This window comes from Manis javanica, chromosome 3, assembly GCF_040802235.1.
Source record: "Manis javanica isolate MJ-LG chromosome 3, MJ_LKY, whole genome shotgun sequence".
Lineage (NCBI taxonomy): Eukaryota > Metazoa > Chordata > Mammalia > Pholidota > Manidae > Manis > Manis javanica.
The window spans coordinates 164,923,596-164,938,190 of NC_133158.1; the positions used below are offsets into that span (position 1 = coordinate 164,923,596).

A 14,595-nucleotide genomic window follows, 5' to 3' on the forward strand; every position below is an offset into this window, starting at 1 on the left:
GCTCTGGGGGTCCTTCCTGGCTGCTGGAGAGGGGAAGCCAGCCTCCATGTCTAGGGGCAGAAGGCGATTTCTGGAAGTAACAGGTCATCCCCCAAAGCTCTTCTCATATGCCCTGGGGATTAACACTGGGTGGAGGGAGCCCAAAGCTGAATCAAAATGGCGAGGAGCCATCTGAGATAAAAAATTAAAGTTCCCCAAATATTATTGTTGGGAATACTTAGGAAGGCTCTAATGTGGTGCCTTTTACACAAATATTGTGAATCACAATAACCGTGCTTATCTTCTTTTTCCTTTGGCAAATAATGTAACATCTGTGGGGGTGCTGATATTTATTTATTTTTGGATGAGCATTGTGATAGTGGAAATATTTCGACACGATTATAAAACTCCAGGTCTAAAGCACAGCCCCTGAGAGGACAAGGAGTAATGGGGAAATAATGCAGATGTTCCCTTAAATTAAGACCCCAATGTGACCATTGTTAAGTGATATCACTCCACGCATCCTCCTTCTCAATCAAACGCATGATCCCGGCTGAATGCGCTGGCCAACATCCAGCCTTTTTAGGGCCTCAGTCTCCCTTCCTTTCTCTGCCTCTTAGGGGTGCTTAGAAGCCAGATGCAGCTGCAGACTCAGGCCTCCAGTCTCTGGCGTGTCACCAGGCCGCCTGGAGGAATCGGTTAAGTGCAGCTCCCTGCAGCCACCGCCATAAACCTCCTGCCTAAAAGCCTGCTGACCCATGTGGCTTGGGCACTTCATATAAGAGAAAAAGGGACCCTCTTGTGTCCTGAGATGACAGGGTGCAGAGAACCTAGCCTTGATAGAAGCTAAATTAACAAGAGACTGACCAAAAGCAGGTGCATCTCCTGACATTCTTGAGAAAAAGGCTGGACACAACCAGCATTTGGAGAGAATACTGGTTTTTAAAATGGGATCGGGAGAGACAAAAACATGTGCATGAAGTCTTGCATGGAAGGTTTACAGCAGCTTTATTTGTAATAGCCAAAAAATGGAAACAACCCAAATGTCCATCAGCAGGTGAATGAGTCACCAAACTGTAATATGTATGTAAAGGGATGGCATATGGCACACCCACCAGGGGGTTCAATCTCCAAGTCACTATTCTGTGTGAAATAAGGAGACATGCGGTGTGAGTCATTCATATAAAATTCTAGAAAGTGCAAACAAATCTATAGTTGGGGGAGCGGTCCTGGGGAGAGGGGTTGTCAGGGCCCGAGGAAATGGAGGCAGCTTGAAACCTCACTCGTGTGTGGATAGCTTCGGGGGTAATTACATATGTCAACATGTATCAAGTTGTACATTTAAAGATGTACAGTTTATGGCATGTCAATAATACATCAGAGAAATATTTTTAAATAGGTGTTGGCAGGTCTGTTTTTTGGAGAAACTGGTAACATTTCTGCTAGAGTCCTTGCTCTTCCTGGCTGAGTTGCAAACAGATATTTGCAGTGAGCTGTTGACACCAAAAGAGAAAAGGTAATCCAGAGCAAATGATGAATATAAAGGGCAGAGAACGGAGAAATGTATCTTTTTCATAGAGACAAGGGTTTTAACAACCCACAATCTGCCAGGCTGAGCATTTTACAAACATTATCTGATTTAATGCTCACACAGCCCTGTGAGTAGATGTTATTGGACCCACTTTACACCAGAGGAAGTAAATCTGAGAATGATTAAGTAACCCCTCAGGAGTGGCAGGCGGATCCAGGATTTGAAATGGGTCTGTAGCACTGCACTCTAAGATACTAAACCATGACTGTCTTTGGCTGCTATGATTACAAGTGAACTTTATTTTATATTTTTTATTTTTATGTATTTCTCAAACTCTACAAAGAACATGTACTGCTGTTAACTAGAAGTATTTTTTTATATTAAGGTACATATAATAAAATGTATAAATCTTGTGCACAGCTTAATGAATCTTGACATGTGTTTACACTTATGTAATCATTGTCCAAATCAAAGACATTAAACATTCTGTTTCCCCCCCTTTCACCCCTTTCCCCCCGACTCTCCACTGTAGTAACAACCAGCCTGTTCCTGTGTTTATGAGTCTATTTTAGTTCTGTTTGTTTGTTTTGTTTCTTAGAATCCACATATAAGTGAAATCATATGATACGGTATTTGCCTTTCTCTGTCTGACTTAACTAAAAGTATTTTTAAATCTTTAAAATTTATTGTAACCACTCCTTTAAAAATTCTTTACTTAGAAACAATAACAATACCTTACAAATTTTTTGAACAGTAAAACTGTTCTTTAAAACAGAACTTTAAAAATTCTTCTCCCGGTAGGATAATTCCTGTTGCTTACTGAGTCTGTCAAGTGCCACATGCTCAGTCTCACTTTTTAATCTACCAACGATGAATGGGACCTGAGGCTCAGAGCAGATGAGTCAGGTACCCAAATGGCAAAGCTAAGGAGTGGGAGAGACAGGACTGAAACCGAGAATGCTCTGGGTCTGGAACGCTTGTCCTTCACATAGTACCAGATCCCACCACATCCCCCCAGATACGTGCACAGCCATTTTAACTTCTCTGAAATCCCATCCCAGCACAGCTGTACATGCAAATATTGGGCATAGCTGAAGTCATTGTGTCCATCTGCCACTGTTTTATTTTCTCCTCTTCAGATCATTTGAGCAGTATTTTCCACCTTACTACATAGACTTCTTGTTTGTTCTCTAAAGAGCCTTGTAATATTTCATGCAGTTGTCTTAAAATCACTCGCTGGGCCATTTCTCTACAAATGGTCTATAGTGAGCTTTTTATAGGAAACAGTACAATGTCAGGAACTGAAATGCACCTGGTAATCACACTCCCCTCCAAAACTAATAGAGAACAAGAAGGGGCATAGATGCCCTGATGACCGGAGGTAGGTCACTCACATGCTGTGCCATGGCAAGGAAAGGCTCAGCAAAAGGAACTGTCGTCCTCAAGGTGAAAAGCAACAGGGGCCAGCGGAATCTCAAACACATTTCTGCATGTTGGTGCTTGCAGGGCACTGGTTAAAGTGTATTTCTACTTTTCAATAAAATAGCATATTTTTCTTTCATTTGTTATGAAACAAAGATTATCCACCTAACCTCTTCCTTGGGACTGCATTGGTTCATTATCTTGCCATATGGAATTTTTGGCCATTTCCAAATTAGGGATTGGGTGCTGATACAATCCTGTAAGACCTGGGTCAGTGGACTATGGAGCACAAGCCCAGTGTGGCTCACCACTTGTTCTTCTACAATCTGTGAGCTAAGATTAGGTTTTACATTTATAAATTGTGATAAAACACACACAGTATATCGTTTGCCACCTTAAGTATCTTTAAGTGTACAGTTCGGTGACATCAACTATATCCACATTGCTGTTCAACCATCGACTAACCCAGAATTCCTTCCATCCTGCAAAACTCAAGCTCTGTGCCCATTAAACAGGAGTTCCCCGTTCCCCCTCCCTGCAGCCCTCAGCACCACCATTCTGCTCTCTCTCAACAATCTGACCCCTCCAGGTACCTCAAATAAGTGGGATCCTACAACATTTCTTTTGTGACTGGCTTATTTCACTTAGCATGAGGTCATTAAGGTTCATCCATGCTGTAATAGGTGTTGAAATGTCCTTCCTTAAGGCTGAATAACATCCCATTGTATATACAGGCCACGTTTTGCTTCTCCATTCATCTCTAGATGGACACACAGGTTGGTTCCACCTTTGGCTGTTAGGAATTATGCTGCCATGGACATGGTTTTACAAATTTAATCTCTCAAGATCCTGATTTCAGTTGTTTTATATACATATCCAAAAGTGGAGTGGCTGGATCATAGGGTAATACTATTTTTAATATTTTGAGGACCCACCAACTTGTTTCTATAGTGGCTGCACCATTTATTTACATTCCCACAAACAGTACACAAGCGTTTCAATTTCTCTACATCTTTACAATGCTTATTTTCTGTTTTTGTTAATAGCAGCTCTTCTATACCCTTTTAAATGGTCAAAAAACAAGAAAAATGAGATGTCATAGGATCTATGAAAATTTTATGACACTTGAACTTCAGTGTCTGGAACACATCCGTGTTTGTCGGTTCACTTATTATCAATGGCTGCTACTGTCACACTGAAATGGCAGAGTTGAGTAGTTTCAACAGAGACCATATGGCCTACAAGCCTAAAATAGTTACAATCAACAACAGTGGAAAAAACTTTTTTTCTTTCTTTTTAAATGAAACACCATATTCAGCATCAATAAAACAGGTAATGTGACTGAGGAACTCTAACAAAAGACACACACAAAATGTTTGTGGAAAAAAATTATGAAATGGAATTGAAAGATTCATGAATATAAACTTCCATTCTCACAAACTCCAAACTCTCAACGGTATAACACAAGAGAACTTTTTCTTCTTGCTCTCCAAATAGTTCAAAGTGTTCAATAGGACACTTCCACACAGGGCCTGTGGGACCCAGATTCTTCCATATTGTGGTTTCATCACCTTCTGGGGTCTCAGAACCCCTCCATGAGCCCGTTCCCATCTGCAGTGTCACACCGGCCTGCAGGCCCCGCGGTGCTGCGCGGCCCTGGCTCTGCCCTCCCTCCTTCCATTGTTCAGACCCACATTGGCCACATGGCTTTGTGTCCACCATGCACTTTTATTTTGTCCACACCAAGGCAAAAGGGTGATGGTGGTGGGTTTTCATGCTACCTGCACAAGCATGAGCACTTACAAACTGAAAATTGCATCTCTGAAATAATGAGATTGTGGTCAAAGCATGAAACAGGCAAGCAAGCATGAGAAGCACAGAGCCATCCATCCTCAGGGAGGTGAGATTGCCCAGCCGTCAGACTGCGGGGTTCACGGCGCACCCTTCTTACAAAGCATCTGAAAGAGTGAGTTTGTGAAGGTGATTGCAAAAGCAAGAAAACTGTGGTGGTTATTCTGAGTGAATGTTGGTATGGCTTTGAAAGAAAAATAAATTTTGAATTTTGAGATCTACGTTTTAGATACTTGACATCTAACCACGTTCCATTTCCAAAGAAAGTAGAAGTTTTTTCTTTCCTATCAAACATGCAGGCAGACCTATTAAGTAACAAAATGACAAATTTGGAATTCAGCTTTTCCTTTACATCCCTTCTCATTCCTTGACAAAAATACTAAATGGGGAGGAGGCCAACACATCTAGAAGGTATTTGACCTGAGAAAAATAACAGGCCAGTATGGTTAGCTCCCTGCACAATCACCTCGTATAGAACCAAACTGGCAGGAACATCATCAGAACAGAGTGTGAGCCAAAGACCAGCAATACGATGAAGCCCTTTAATTTCTAAAGTTATATTCCCTTAATTGCAGAAAATCATATTATCCAAATTCTCCAGTAACTGCTTTTCTTTTATCAGTCTTTTTCATACACCCTGGGTTTGTTTGAAGGGCTTAGGTGTTTTAATTACATTGTGAGCGACCCAGTAAAGCAGCCAGAATCCTTGGAAACTTCAACTGACATTGTTTTAATTTTTACTGTTTTGGTTTCTCAGCAGGAATCGGGCAAAGAATCTTAGAGGAGTCTACTAATCTCCCCAAAGTGACAGTTGGGATGAGGATTAAGTCTAGCCCTTGGAGAATGGGGGTATTGTAACACACTGACTGCTTTTTATTAAGTAGCCTAAATTTTGGAAAGTTTTCTATTGCTTTTGCTTCTATTGTTGTTAATGCTTTTGTTAAACTCAAGGAGGAAATAGCAACTGACAAAGTGGGTTTGGAATCAGACAGACCTGGTTGGAACCCAGCTTCCATGCCTATTAGTTCTAGTAGTTCCTTCATCCAAATAAATGTACTGTAATTTCTTAACCACATAGTTTCCATTTATTTATATTTATGCATAACACTACATCCCACATCTTTGTATGAAAATGTTGGTTCCCTATGGCAGAAGTTGTTGGCCACTTACCTAAAAGCCATTCTCCATCCTTCCTTGTGAACAATAAATTCCCCAGAGGTGTTCACCAGTAACCTGCGTGATGAGCTTTGGCTGGTCTGAGCGTGGCCATCTCACTCTGTTAATATGTCTAGGGGGTGTGCATACGACTCTGATCTGAACAGTGAAATGAGAAGGAAGTGTTCCAGAGGCTTCTGGGAAGGCATTTCTTGGAGAAGATTCACTGGAAAGAAGAGGAGGTTCCCAGCTGACAAGTAGTAGGCAAATGGGAAGGGGCTGGTTACCATTTGCCCTGCGTGTGTCCCTACAGGGCAGGGTCAGGGCATTACCTGAGGCTGTTAGAGGTGAGGCCTGGGTTTGCTCATTTCCCCATCAGCGTCCTTGTTCAGGAGAATGGATCTCTTGTTAAAATTCAAAGTTTCTTGGGTGAAAAACACATTGACAGGGTTCTGATGAGGCCAGGCATTACTAAGTATCTTGAGCCAAGAAAGATGAGTCAATTCTCGAAGGAATTGACAATGAACTTGTGTCAAATACAGCTGATTGATTCAGTGAGCCACTACAGTTAAAAACAAGGATGTCCAAAAATTGTGGATGGTAGTTAAGTTTCTGAAAAAAGGAACAGTTTAGCAGCCTGAGGAATAAGATATGAGTTGTCCAACTATGGAAACAACAAGATTTTGGGCAATTCCTAAGGCCTATTTGTGATATTATAAAGATATGATAAAAGCCCTTTGTTGATTTGAGAAAAGAAAGAGAGGAAGGGAGGGAGGGAGGGAGGGAGGGAGGGAAGGAAAGAAGGGAGGGAGGGAGGAGGGAAGGGGGGAAGAAAGGGTGGGGAGGAAAGGAGAGAATAGGAGAAAAGAAAGAGGTACTCAGGTATCAAGCTGCCAGTGCCACCTTGAGCTGGATTCTGAGCCCCTACATCTGCTACTATAGTCGTGGAGCCACTGTAGTACTTGTTTCTAAATCCATCATTGAGATGGAACCATAGAAGAGGGTCATGCAAGTGTTAAAGGATTTCCACTTTGGGGTATCGAGTTGCCAGCAGTTTCTGAAACAGTCAGCAAGACTGGGCACCAGAGAATCCCAGAACCAGAAGAGGTTTTGGTTTTTCACAGAGCAATGGTCCTCAAACTAAAGCACACATCAGAATTGCTTATAGAACTTAAACAATGGTTGGGTCCTACCCCATAGTGTGTGATTCAGTAGGCCTGGAAAAGGGTCCAAGATTTTGCATTTCTAAATTTCCTGGTGATCTTGATGCTGCTGGGATGGGAGCCACACTTTGAGAATCACTAACTTACAGCTTGCTATTCAAAGTGGGGTCATTGGACCAGCAGCATCAGCATTATTCAGGACTTCTTAGAAATATATTTCTATTTAAAAAATAAAAAATAAAAGAAAGAAAAAAGAAATACACTTCTAAGATGTCACTCTAGAAACCCTGCACCAGAATCACATGCTGATAAGATCCAAATTGCCAGCAGGACCAGTTTTTACATTTTCAGTTCAAAACCCAGTGTTTTTCAGGACCCAAAGAGACTGTGTCTCCATTTCTTGCCACTGCCATCCCTGTTCTCTTCACAGCAGTTACTATGTCCTTCAGAGATGGGTCACTGATACAAATTCTAAAGAAAACAGTCCCAATCAAAAATGTGGAACCCACTCATTGAATACTTTTAAAATTTTGAATTAGAATGTTTACACATTTCCTAAAGATGCATCAATCAAGGAGTTCATATTTCCATACCCCTTGCTCTGCTGAAGTTAAAAGAAATCTGAACAGCTTTGCTTTAAATAAATTGAGGTGCTCTTTTCTTTATGTAATGAGAACCCAGAAAAGGGTAACCCAGATGGGTTCAGCCTCTCCCTGAGGCCATCAGAGGGCCTCCAGCTCCTCCCATCCATCTTCTCCACTATCCTTCAGTGTTTGCTGTCTGGGCATTACATACACGATGCAGCTCCATCTTCAGCACAATGACAGTGTTCCAAGCAAGAAGAAATACAAAAACTCATGCAACCTTGGTCTGCCTCCTTTTAAAGCACTTTCTGGGAAGCCTCATCTATCAACTTGTGCTTATGCTTATGTCTCATCTACCAGCACTATGTCACATGGTTATCCCATAGGCAAGGAAGATTGGGAATGTGGTTTTCCTAGCCTGTCTTACTGACCCCCATACCAAAACTGAGTTAAGTCAGCAAAGCAGAAGTGGAGAATGGATAATATTAGGAAGGCCACCAGTGGCTTGGCCAGCTTTGCAGGAGCCCAAAACACATATCTTAGCCTCTCCACTAATGCAGCCCTGTTGACTCACACAGAAAACTATAACAACCAGGAAATGAGTTCCAGGCTGCCCCTGATTTATGTATGTTCAGTGTATGAAGATTTCTTATAGTACCTGCAAACTGGTGCCCATCCCATCTACTGTACCAGGATTCTTGTAATAATGGCAGCGAGTAGCTGCATGGCTCAGATTGCTAGTTATCTCCCAATATCCATTTTCCCTTCTACTTTAAGTAACAGAAGCTCCCATTTTTAGCTGGCAACATATTTGTCTAAAAGACTGTATTTCCCAAACTTTTGCATGTCCATAATTTAATATAAAATTATGTATATACAATTTCTTATGTTCTGGACATCAGAAGTCTAACACTTGTCTAACTGGACTAAAATCTAAGTGTCATAGGGCTGGGTTCCTTTATGGAGTTTGGGGAGAATGTGCTTGCCCCTTTTCCAGACCCTGGAGGCCCCCCCCCATTGAGCCCCCTGGCTCACAGCCCCACTCCCCCATGTGGAGCCCCCTGGCCCACAGCCCCACTCCCCAATGCGGAGCCCCTTGGCTCACAGCCCCACTCCTCCATGTGTAAAGCCAGCACCGTAAAGCCAGCACGGGCAGATGCTGTCCACCTCCCTGCAGCTCTCTGGCCTCCTCACCTCTCTGCGGCCGCAGTAGGGAGAGTTCCTGGCTTCATGGGCTCAGCCTCAGGTATTAGATTTGCCCCACCTGGATGATCGAGGAAAACCATTCATCCTACAGGTCGGTAACTTTCATCACATCTGCAAGGTCCCTTTTGCCACGTACGGTAACACATTACCAGTTTCCCAGGATTAAGGAAGGGATTTCTTTGGGCCCTTTATTTAGTCCCCTAATCCTTATATTTACAAGCCCCTAAGCCACTGCCCACGGCACGATTTCTTAGAACCCATTTCCTCCCCCATCCACTTCTTCCAAAAGCTGTAACTGCTTTTACATCTCCTCAATAGTCCCTAGAAAAACGCCTTCACAGGCCTAACCCAGCGGTGCCTCCTTATCCTGGCGCCCCTTCCTCCTGGGAGTGGGGAGAATTAGAATTAATTGATTGATTGATTAATTTTAAAAAAGACCCTCAAAACTATCCCTCTCTAGTGAGCAGGAGGGCGGCCTCCCACGGCCGTCCGCTGCTGTGGGCTGTAACCCGCGGGAAGCCGCGTTGGGCTTGCGTGGATGCACAGCCGACCTCGCGCGGCCGGGTAGCAGGCTGACATCTATCCTTTGGCGCCCTTGTCCACCCCGCCCCCCACCGCCGCCACGAGGCCCCAGTGATGACCAGGGACACGGGTGCCCACCTTCTGTCCCCTCCTAGGCCTCATCCTTCGCAGCGCCTTTGGCCGCCACGACCTTGACCCGCAGGGAGGACACCGGGAGTCCTCCGAGTCGGAGCCCGGGCCCGGACGAGCCCTGGAACGCAATTTCCTGCCGCAGTGCTCCTCCAGCCCCCTCCACCCTCCGCGCCGCCCCTCGCCGGCCGAGAGTCCTGCAGCTTCGGCCCCTCGCGGTCCCCGCCCCTGGCCGCCGACTCCAGGGCCCCGGCCGCGACGCGGGGAGCCGCCCGGCGCGGGACGCCAGGACTGTGCTCGCGAGTGAGTGCGGGGCGCAGGCCCGGGAGGGGAGCGTGCCCCAGGACGGGCGAGGCTGCTCCGGCGCCGGAACCGGTGGCCCCCGGCTGGCTGCCCCAGGCAGGGCTGGCCCCTGAGCTCCGCGGAGACGGCGCGGGCTCGCACCTCCCCAGCCGGCTTCCCCTGGGCAGGGGCGCCCGGCGCACAGCAGTTAGGGATTCCTGGCCTCGGCTGGGTACTTGGGATTCTCTCCGGTACGTACTGAAATTGTAGCGGGTATCAGGAGACTTGGAGAATAGAACAGAACGCAGCCCCTCCTTGCTCTCCCTTTCCTTGTCCCCTGGGATTCCGAGGGAGAGCTGGGCGAGCAGGGGGCTCAGGCTGGATCTCTACTCTAATCCCCCCTCTTCCTCGGGACAGACCGGGGCTGTTTTGATTTTGCCTCCTCCCATCTCCAGGAGAGCTGCATGCAGTTAGGTAAGAAAACTAGCATAGGGTGGAGCACCTGCTTCTTTGGCCTCCAGTAAGTCCTCATGAATGCATCAGCTCATCCATGCTGGCCTCCAGCGCCTTGGTAGCTGCTAACCTGGGCCACACATTTACTGTATATGGATGACATAGAGAGATGCTAGTGATACACTATTGAGTGAAAAACTCAACAGTATCTTAATATTTATAGATTGTGTGTATGTGTATACTTTGTGCTTATGTAAATATCCAGAAAAGGCTGGTAAGAAACACATCATATTGTGAACAGTAATATTGTATAGAGCCTATGTAGTCAGCTGTGGCTGCCATAACAAAATACCATAGACTAGGCATTCTGGTAAACAATAGAAATCTATTTCTCACAGTTCTGGAGGCTGGGAAATTCGAGATCGAGTTGCCAGTAAGGTAGGTTTCATTTCCCATGGAAGCCTTTTCTCTTAACTTGCAGGTCCAGCCTTCTCAACACCTCTGGGGAGGTGGGCGGCAGGGGGGAACATGATAATGAGCACAATGGTTTCTCTTCTTATAAGGGCACTAAATCCATCCTGAGGGCCTCACCCTCATGATGTCATCTAACCTAATTATCTCCCAAAGACCTCACCTCCTAATACCATCATGCTGGGATCTAGGGGTTCAACATATGAATCTGGTGGGGATATATTCAGTGCATAACAATACCTGATAGGTGGTACCTTAGAGTGGTTAAGAATTTGGGCTCTGAAGCCAGACTGCCTGAATCTGAAACCCAGTTGCACTCCTTAACAGTGTCTGCCTGCAGGCAAACTACTTAACCTCCCTAGGCCTCAGGTTCCCCACCTGAGCACTGACTCTGTGCCAGGCTCTGTTCTGAGTTCCTCATGTACTGACTCACTATACCTCATAACAATTCTTTACCATCATCATCCTCATGTTACTGATGAAAAAACTTTACATATGTTACCACATTTAATCCTCACAAATGCCAAAGAAGTGATATTACCATTGTTACAAATGAAGAAAATGAAGTTCTGGGAAGTGAAGCTGATCACTCACAATCACCCTACTAGTAATTGACAGGCACAAGCCCAGACCCAAAGCCTGGGTCACCACCTCCCCACCTGCACAGTCTCCCATGATGCCATGCCAGTGTTTGTCAATTGCCCAATGATTGCCCAGTGGTAACTGCCAATCCTGGATGCTTACCAAAGGCGGTTTGGGGAATCAACAGGCCCAGTTCTGTTCTCAGCTGGCCAATTCCCTTCTTTCCCTTCTCAGGCCTCATTTTTGTTTTGTGTAAAACAAGGAGTCACCCCAGACTTGACATGGCAAAGAGGTTTGGGTAGTTACCAAGTCTGGTTGCTCTGCAGAGCTGCCTGGAGCACAGCCATGAGGAGAACTCTGAGGCGACCGCTGGGTAAGGGCCGTGGGCAGGAGCGGTGGAGCGAAGGACCATCCTGGTTTGCCCAGTACTTTCCTGATGTTATCACTCAAAGTCCTGGGGCAATTGATATCCTAGTGATGGCTTCCCTGGATTAGACAATCTATAAAGTCCCAACCAGAGCTATAATAGGGTGATTTTCCTTACCCCAGTACCTTAATGTCTCTACATTTTGCTGAGTTCATCTTTTCTTTCTAGAATGTTTTTTAGTCATGGTGGGGTAATTTGTTACACAACAAGAGGATGCTAATACAAGTGTGATCTAATTTGAAACTGTACCTCCTTTTGCTCCTATGGCATCTGACAGTTGTTGCAAGCTTTCCCTTGAAAACTTAAAATATCCCAAAGTGCCCTGTAAGTTTGCAGGGCATTCAAGTACCACAGTACCCAGTTTAGAAACTGTGGCTTTAAGACATGAAGCATTTCTGGGGATAAAAAGGGATATTAAATAGTGACAAAAAAAGCAAATCATCCAGAAAGATTTGTCAATTTTAAGTTTGTAATAGCATGGCTTCAAAATCCATAAAACAAAAATTTACAGGATTAACAGCAGAAACAGACAAATTTACATGTATATACCTCTCTCAATAACTGATGAAATTAAGTGTATATAAAATGCAGTAAAGATAAATGTAATGGGAAACCTCCAGAGAGATTTAAGCAAAAGAGTCACATGATGTGTTTACATTTCAAAAATATCACTCTGGCAACTGGCTGGAGAGCAGGCCTGAGGGTGGCACATGTTGCCAAGCCCCTTGCAGTTGTGTAACTGTGTAACTTCTGTATAACTTCTGACTCCCCAAAAACTTAACTACTAATAGCCTACTATTGACTGGATGCCTTACCAATAACAAATAGTTAACACATACTCTGTTATTCATGTATGTATTATATACTGTAGTCTTATAATAAAGTAAGCTAGAGAAAAGAAAATTATTTTTTACATTGTTACAAATCTCCAAAAAGTTGTTACAAATCTTCCAAATATTAATTGGAAAAAAATCTACATATAAGTAGACCCTTAAAGTTCAAACCCATGTTGCTCAAGAATCAACTGTAATTCCCATAAACCTCTGTCTTTGTGAAGCCAGCTCAGAGACCCAGCTGTTGCCTTATTACATGGGGGACCTTTTGGGACTGGATAATTTAAAGGACAAAATCAGTACTGATTGCATGGTGTCCTGAGGCCAGCAGAATAATAATAATAATAAAGTTTATCAAGCATTTTTACTACATGCCAAGCATTGTGCTAAATGCTTTATAATCCTCAATCCTTATGATAACCATAATTCATTTTACAGATGGGGAAATAGAGGCTTGAAGAAGCTTCATAACTTATCTAAGGCCACCCACTGAGTCAAGTGGTGGTGACAAGACTAAAATCCAGCCCTGTTCTCCTCCAAAGCCCACACTGTTAGCCCCTGTGAGATATTGCCTGGCAAGAATTGTCAATAAGGAGAATTATGCCATTTTAATACATGTCCATAGTAATATTTAGTGCCTATTATTAATGTGAATTGTGTTCCTTCATAATTGAGTTCCATGGGTACTGCTGTCATTTTAAAGACTCTAAAAGAAAACATGGATCCATAAATATAGAAATTGGAAATTGAACAATTCTGCTTAACTGTCTCAATCTTAATTCCCTACTCCCATTTTAAGATAAATGAAGCACTTCAAGACTTTCAGAGAAAGGTGTGCAAACAATATTTGCCAATTTTTAGTGGGGGAGGTGTGATCTGCTCTTTAAAAAGACATCTGTGTGTTAAGTTTTAGGGCAAGTGACTGTTTTTATAATCCAAGTGGAATCCAGAGTCCACGTGACTGTTTTCAGGATGCCAAGAGAAAAGGAAGGAAAACAGAAAACCAAAGGAGCACCCGTGCCCGTCGCACAATCCTGCAGAAGTTCCTGAGAACCTATGAGAAGCACTGTGCACAGACTCAGACGTCTGTGTGTCCAGCCATCAAAAGGGACTTGAAAACCAGCATCAGCAATGAACAGATTCTCAGGAAGGTGAGTGTGCATCCTTCTTTCCAGATTCTCGTCTGCGGTGACCGGACTAGGCTCACTCTCACGGAGCACAGGCCCACGGACCCCTCAAGCCCGGAACTACCAGGGCCGCCCCCTCTGCATTCCCGCCTGAACGAAGCCCAAAGGTGAGTCTGGCACCAAGGGTCTGCTCAACACTTCTGCCTACTTGCTCTTACCTCGGAACCTACCCACCCCAGTCTTTCCAGCAGCCTGCCTCTTCTCACACCACCTCACATCTAGAGTGGCCAACCCGCTCCTCCTCCCACTCTATGTCTGGACAGCCCAGCTCAAAAGTACCACTTTTGAGCATTTAGTCATGTATGTAATCATCAAATTATGATGTTATACATCTGTAACCAATATAATATTGGATATCAGCTATATTACAATTTTTAAAAAGCACGACTTGTGTCACCATTGCAGGACCTCCCTCCCCAGCATCCCAGCCATCCCCCTGACCCTCCAAGTGAAAGTCCCCCTCCTTGGACAGCCGATGTGTCCTTCATCAGGCCAGACTCACCCACGTCTCCCATCTCACTTGGAGTGAGGTCAGCACATACATAGTTTCATAAAAAGCCTGATGACATGTCTTTTCTGAGATTAAATCTGGGGATTGGGCATGAGTGGAAAAGAAGAGAGGCCAGCATTGAAATGAAGTGGTCACCTTTGGGGAGGGGGTGCTTGGCAGACTGAAAGGGGGACCTAGCACCCAAAGACAGACCGGCCAGCTTTATAGCTTTTGTATCACCAGCCAGAAAGACAGTCCATGTTTTAATAATCAAATACCTACTGATTTCCTAAAAGGCTGAGTGCTACAAATTAAACAAAACAAGGCT

The 14,595-nt window shown here is 44.3% G+C and overlaps 1 protein-coding gene across 1 annotated transcript in view; it reads left to right on the forward strand.

Annotated features, from left to right (window-relative positions):
* Nucleotides 1-8,804: 8,804 nt before the first annotated feature.
* The window catches only part of LOC118970027 (uncharacterized), a 56,358-nt gene continuing 50,567 nt past the window's right edge, over nucleotides 8,805-14,595 (forward strand). The window contains exons 1-3 of the mRNA XM_073230488.1: nucleotides 8,805-8,931; nucleotides 9,616-9,845; nucleotides 13,562-13,741. Of these exons, the coding sequence (XP_073086589.1) occupies nucleotides 8,805-8,931; nucleotides 9,616-9,845; nucleotides 13,562-13,741 (537 nt within the window). The remainder of the gene's footprint in view (nucleotides 8,932-9,615; nucleotides 9,846-13,561; nucleotides 13,742-14,595) is intronic.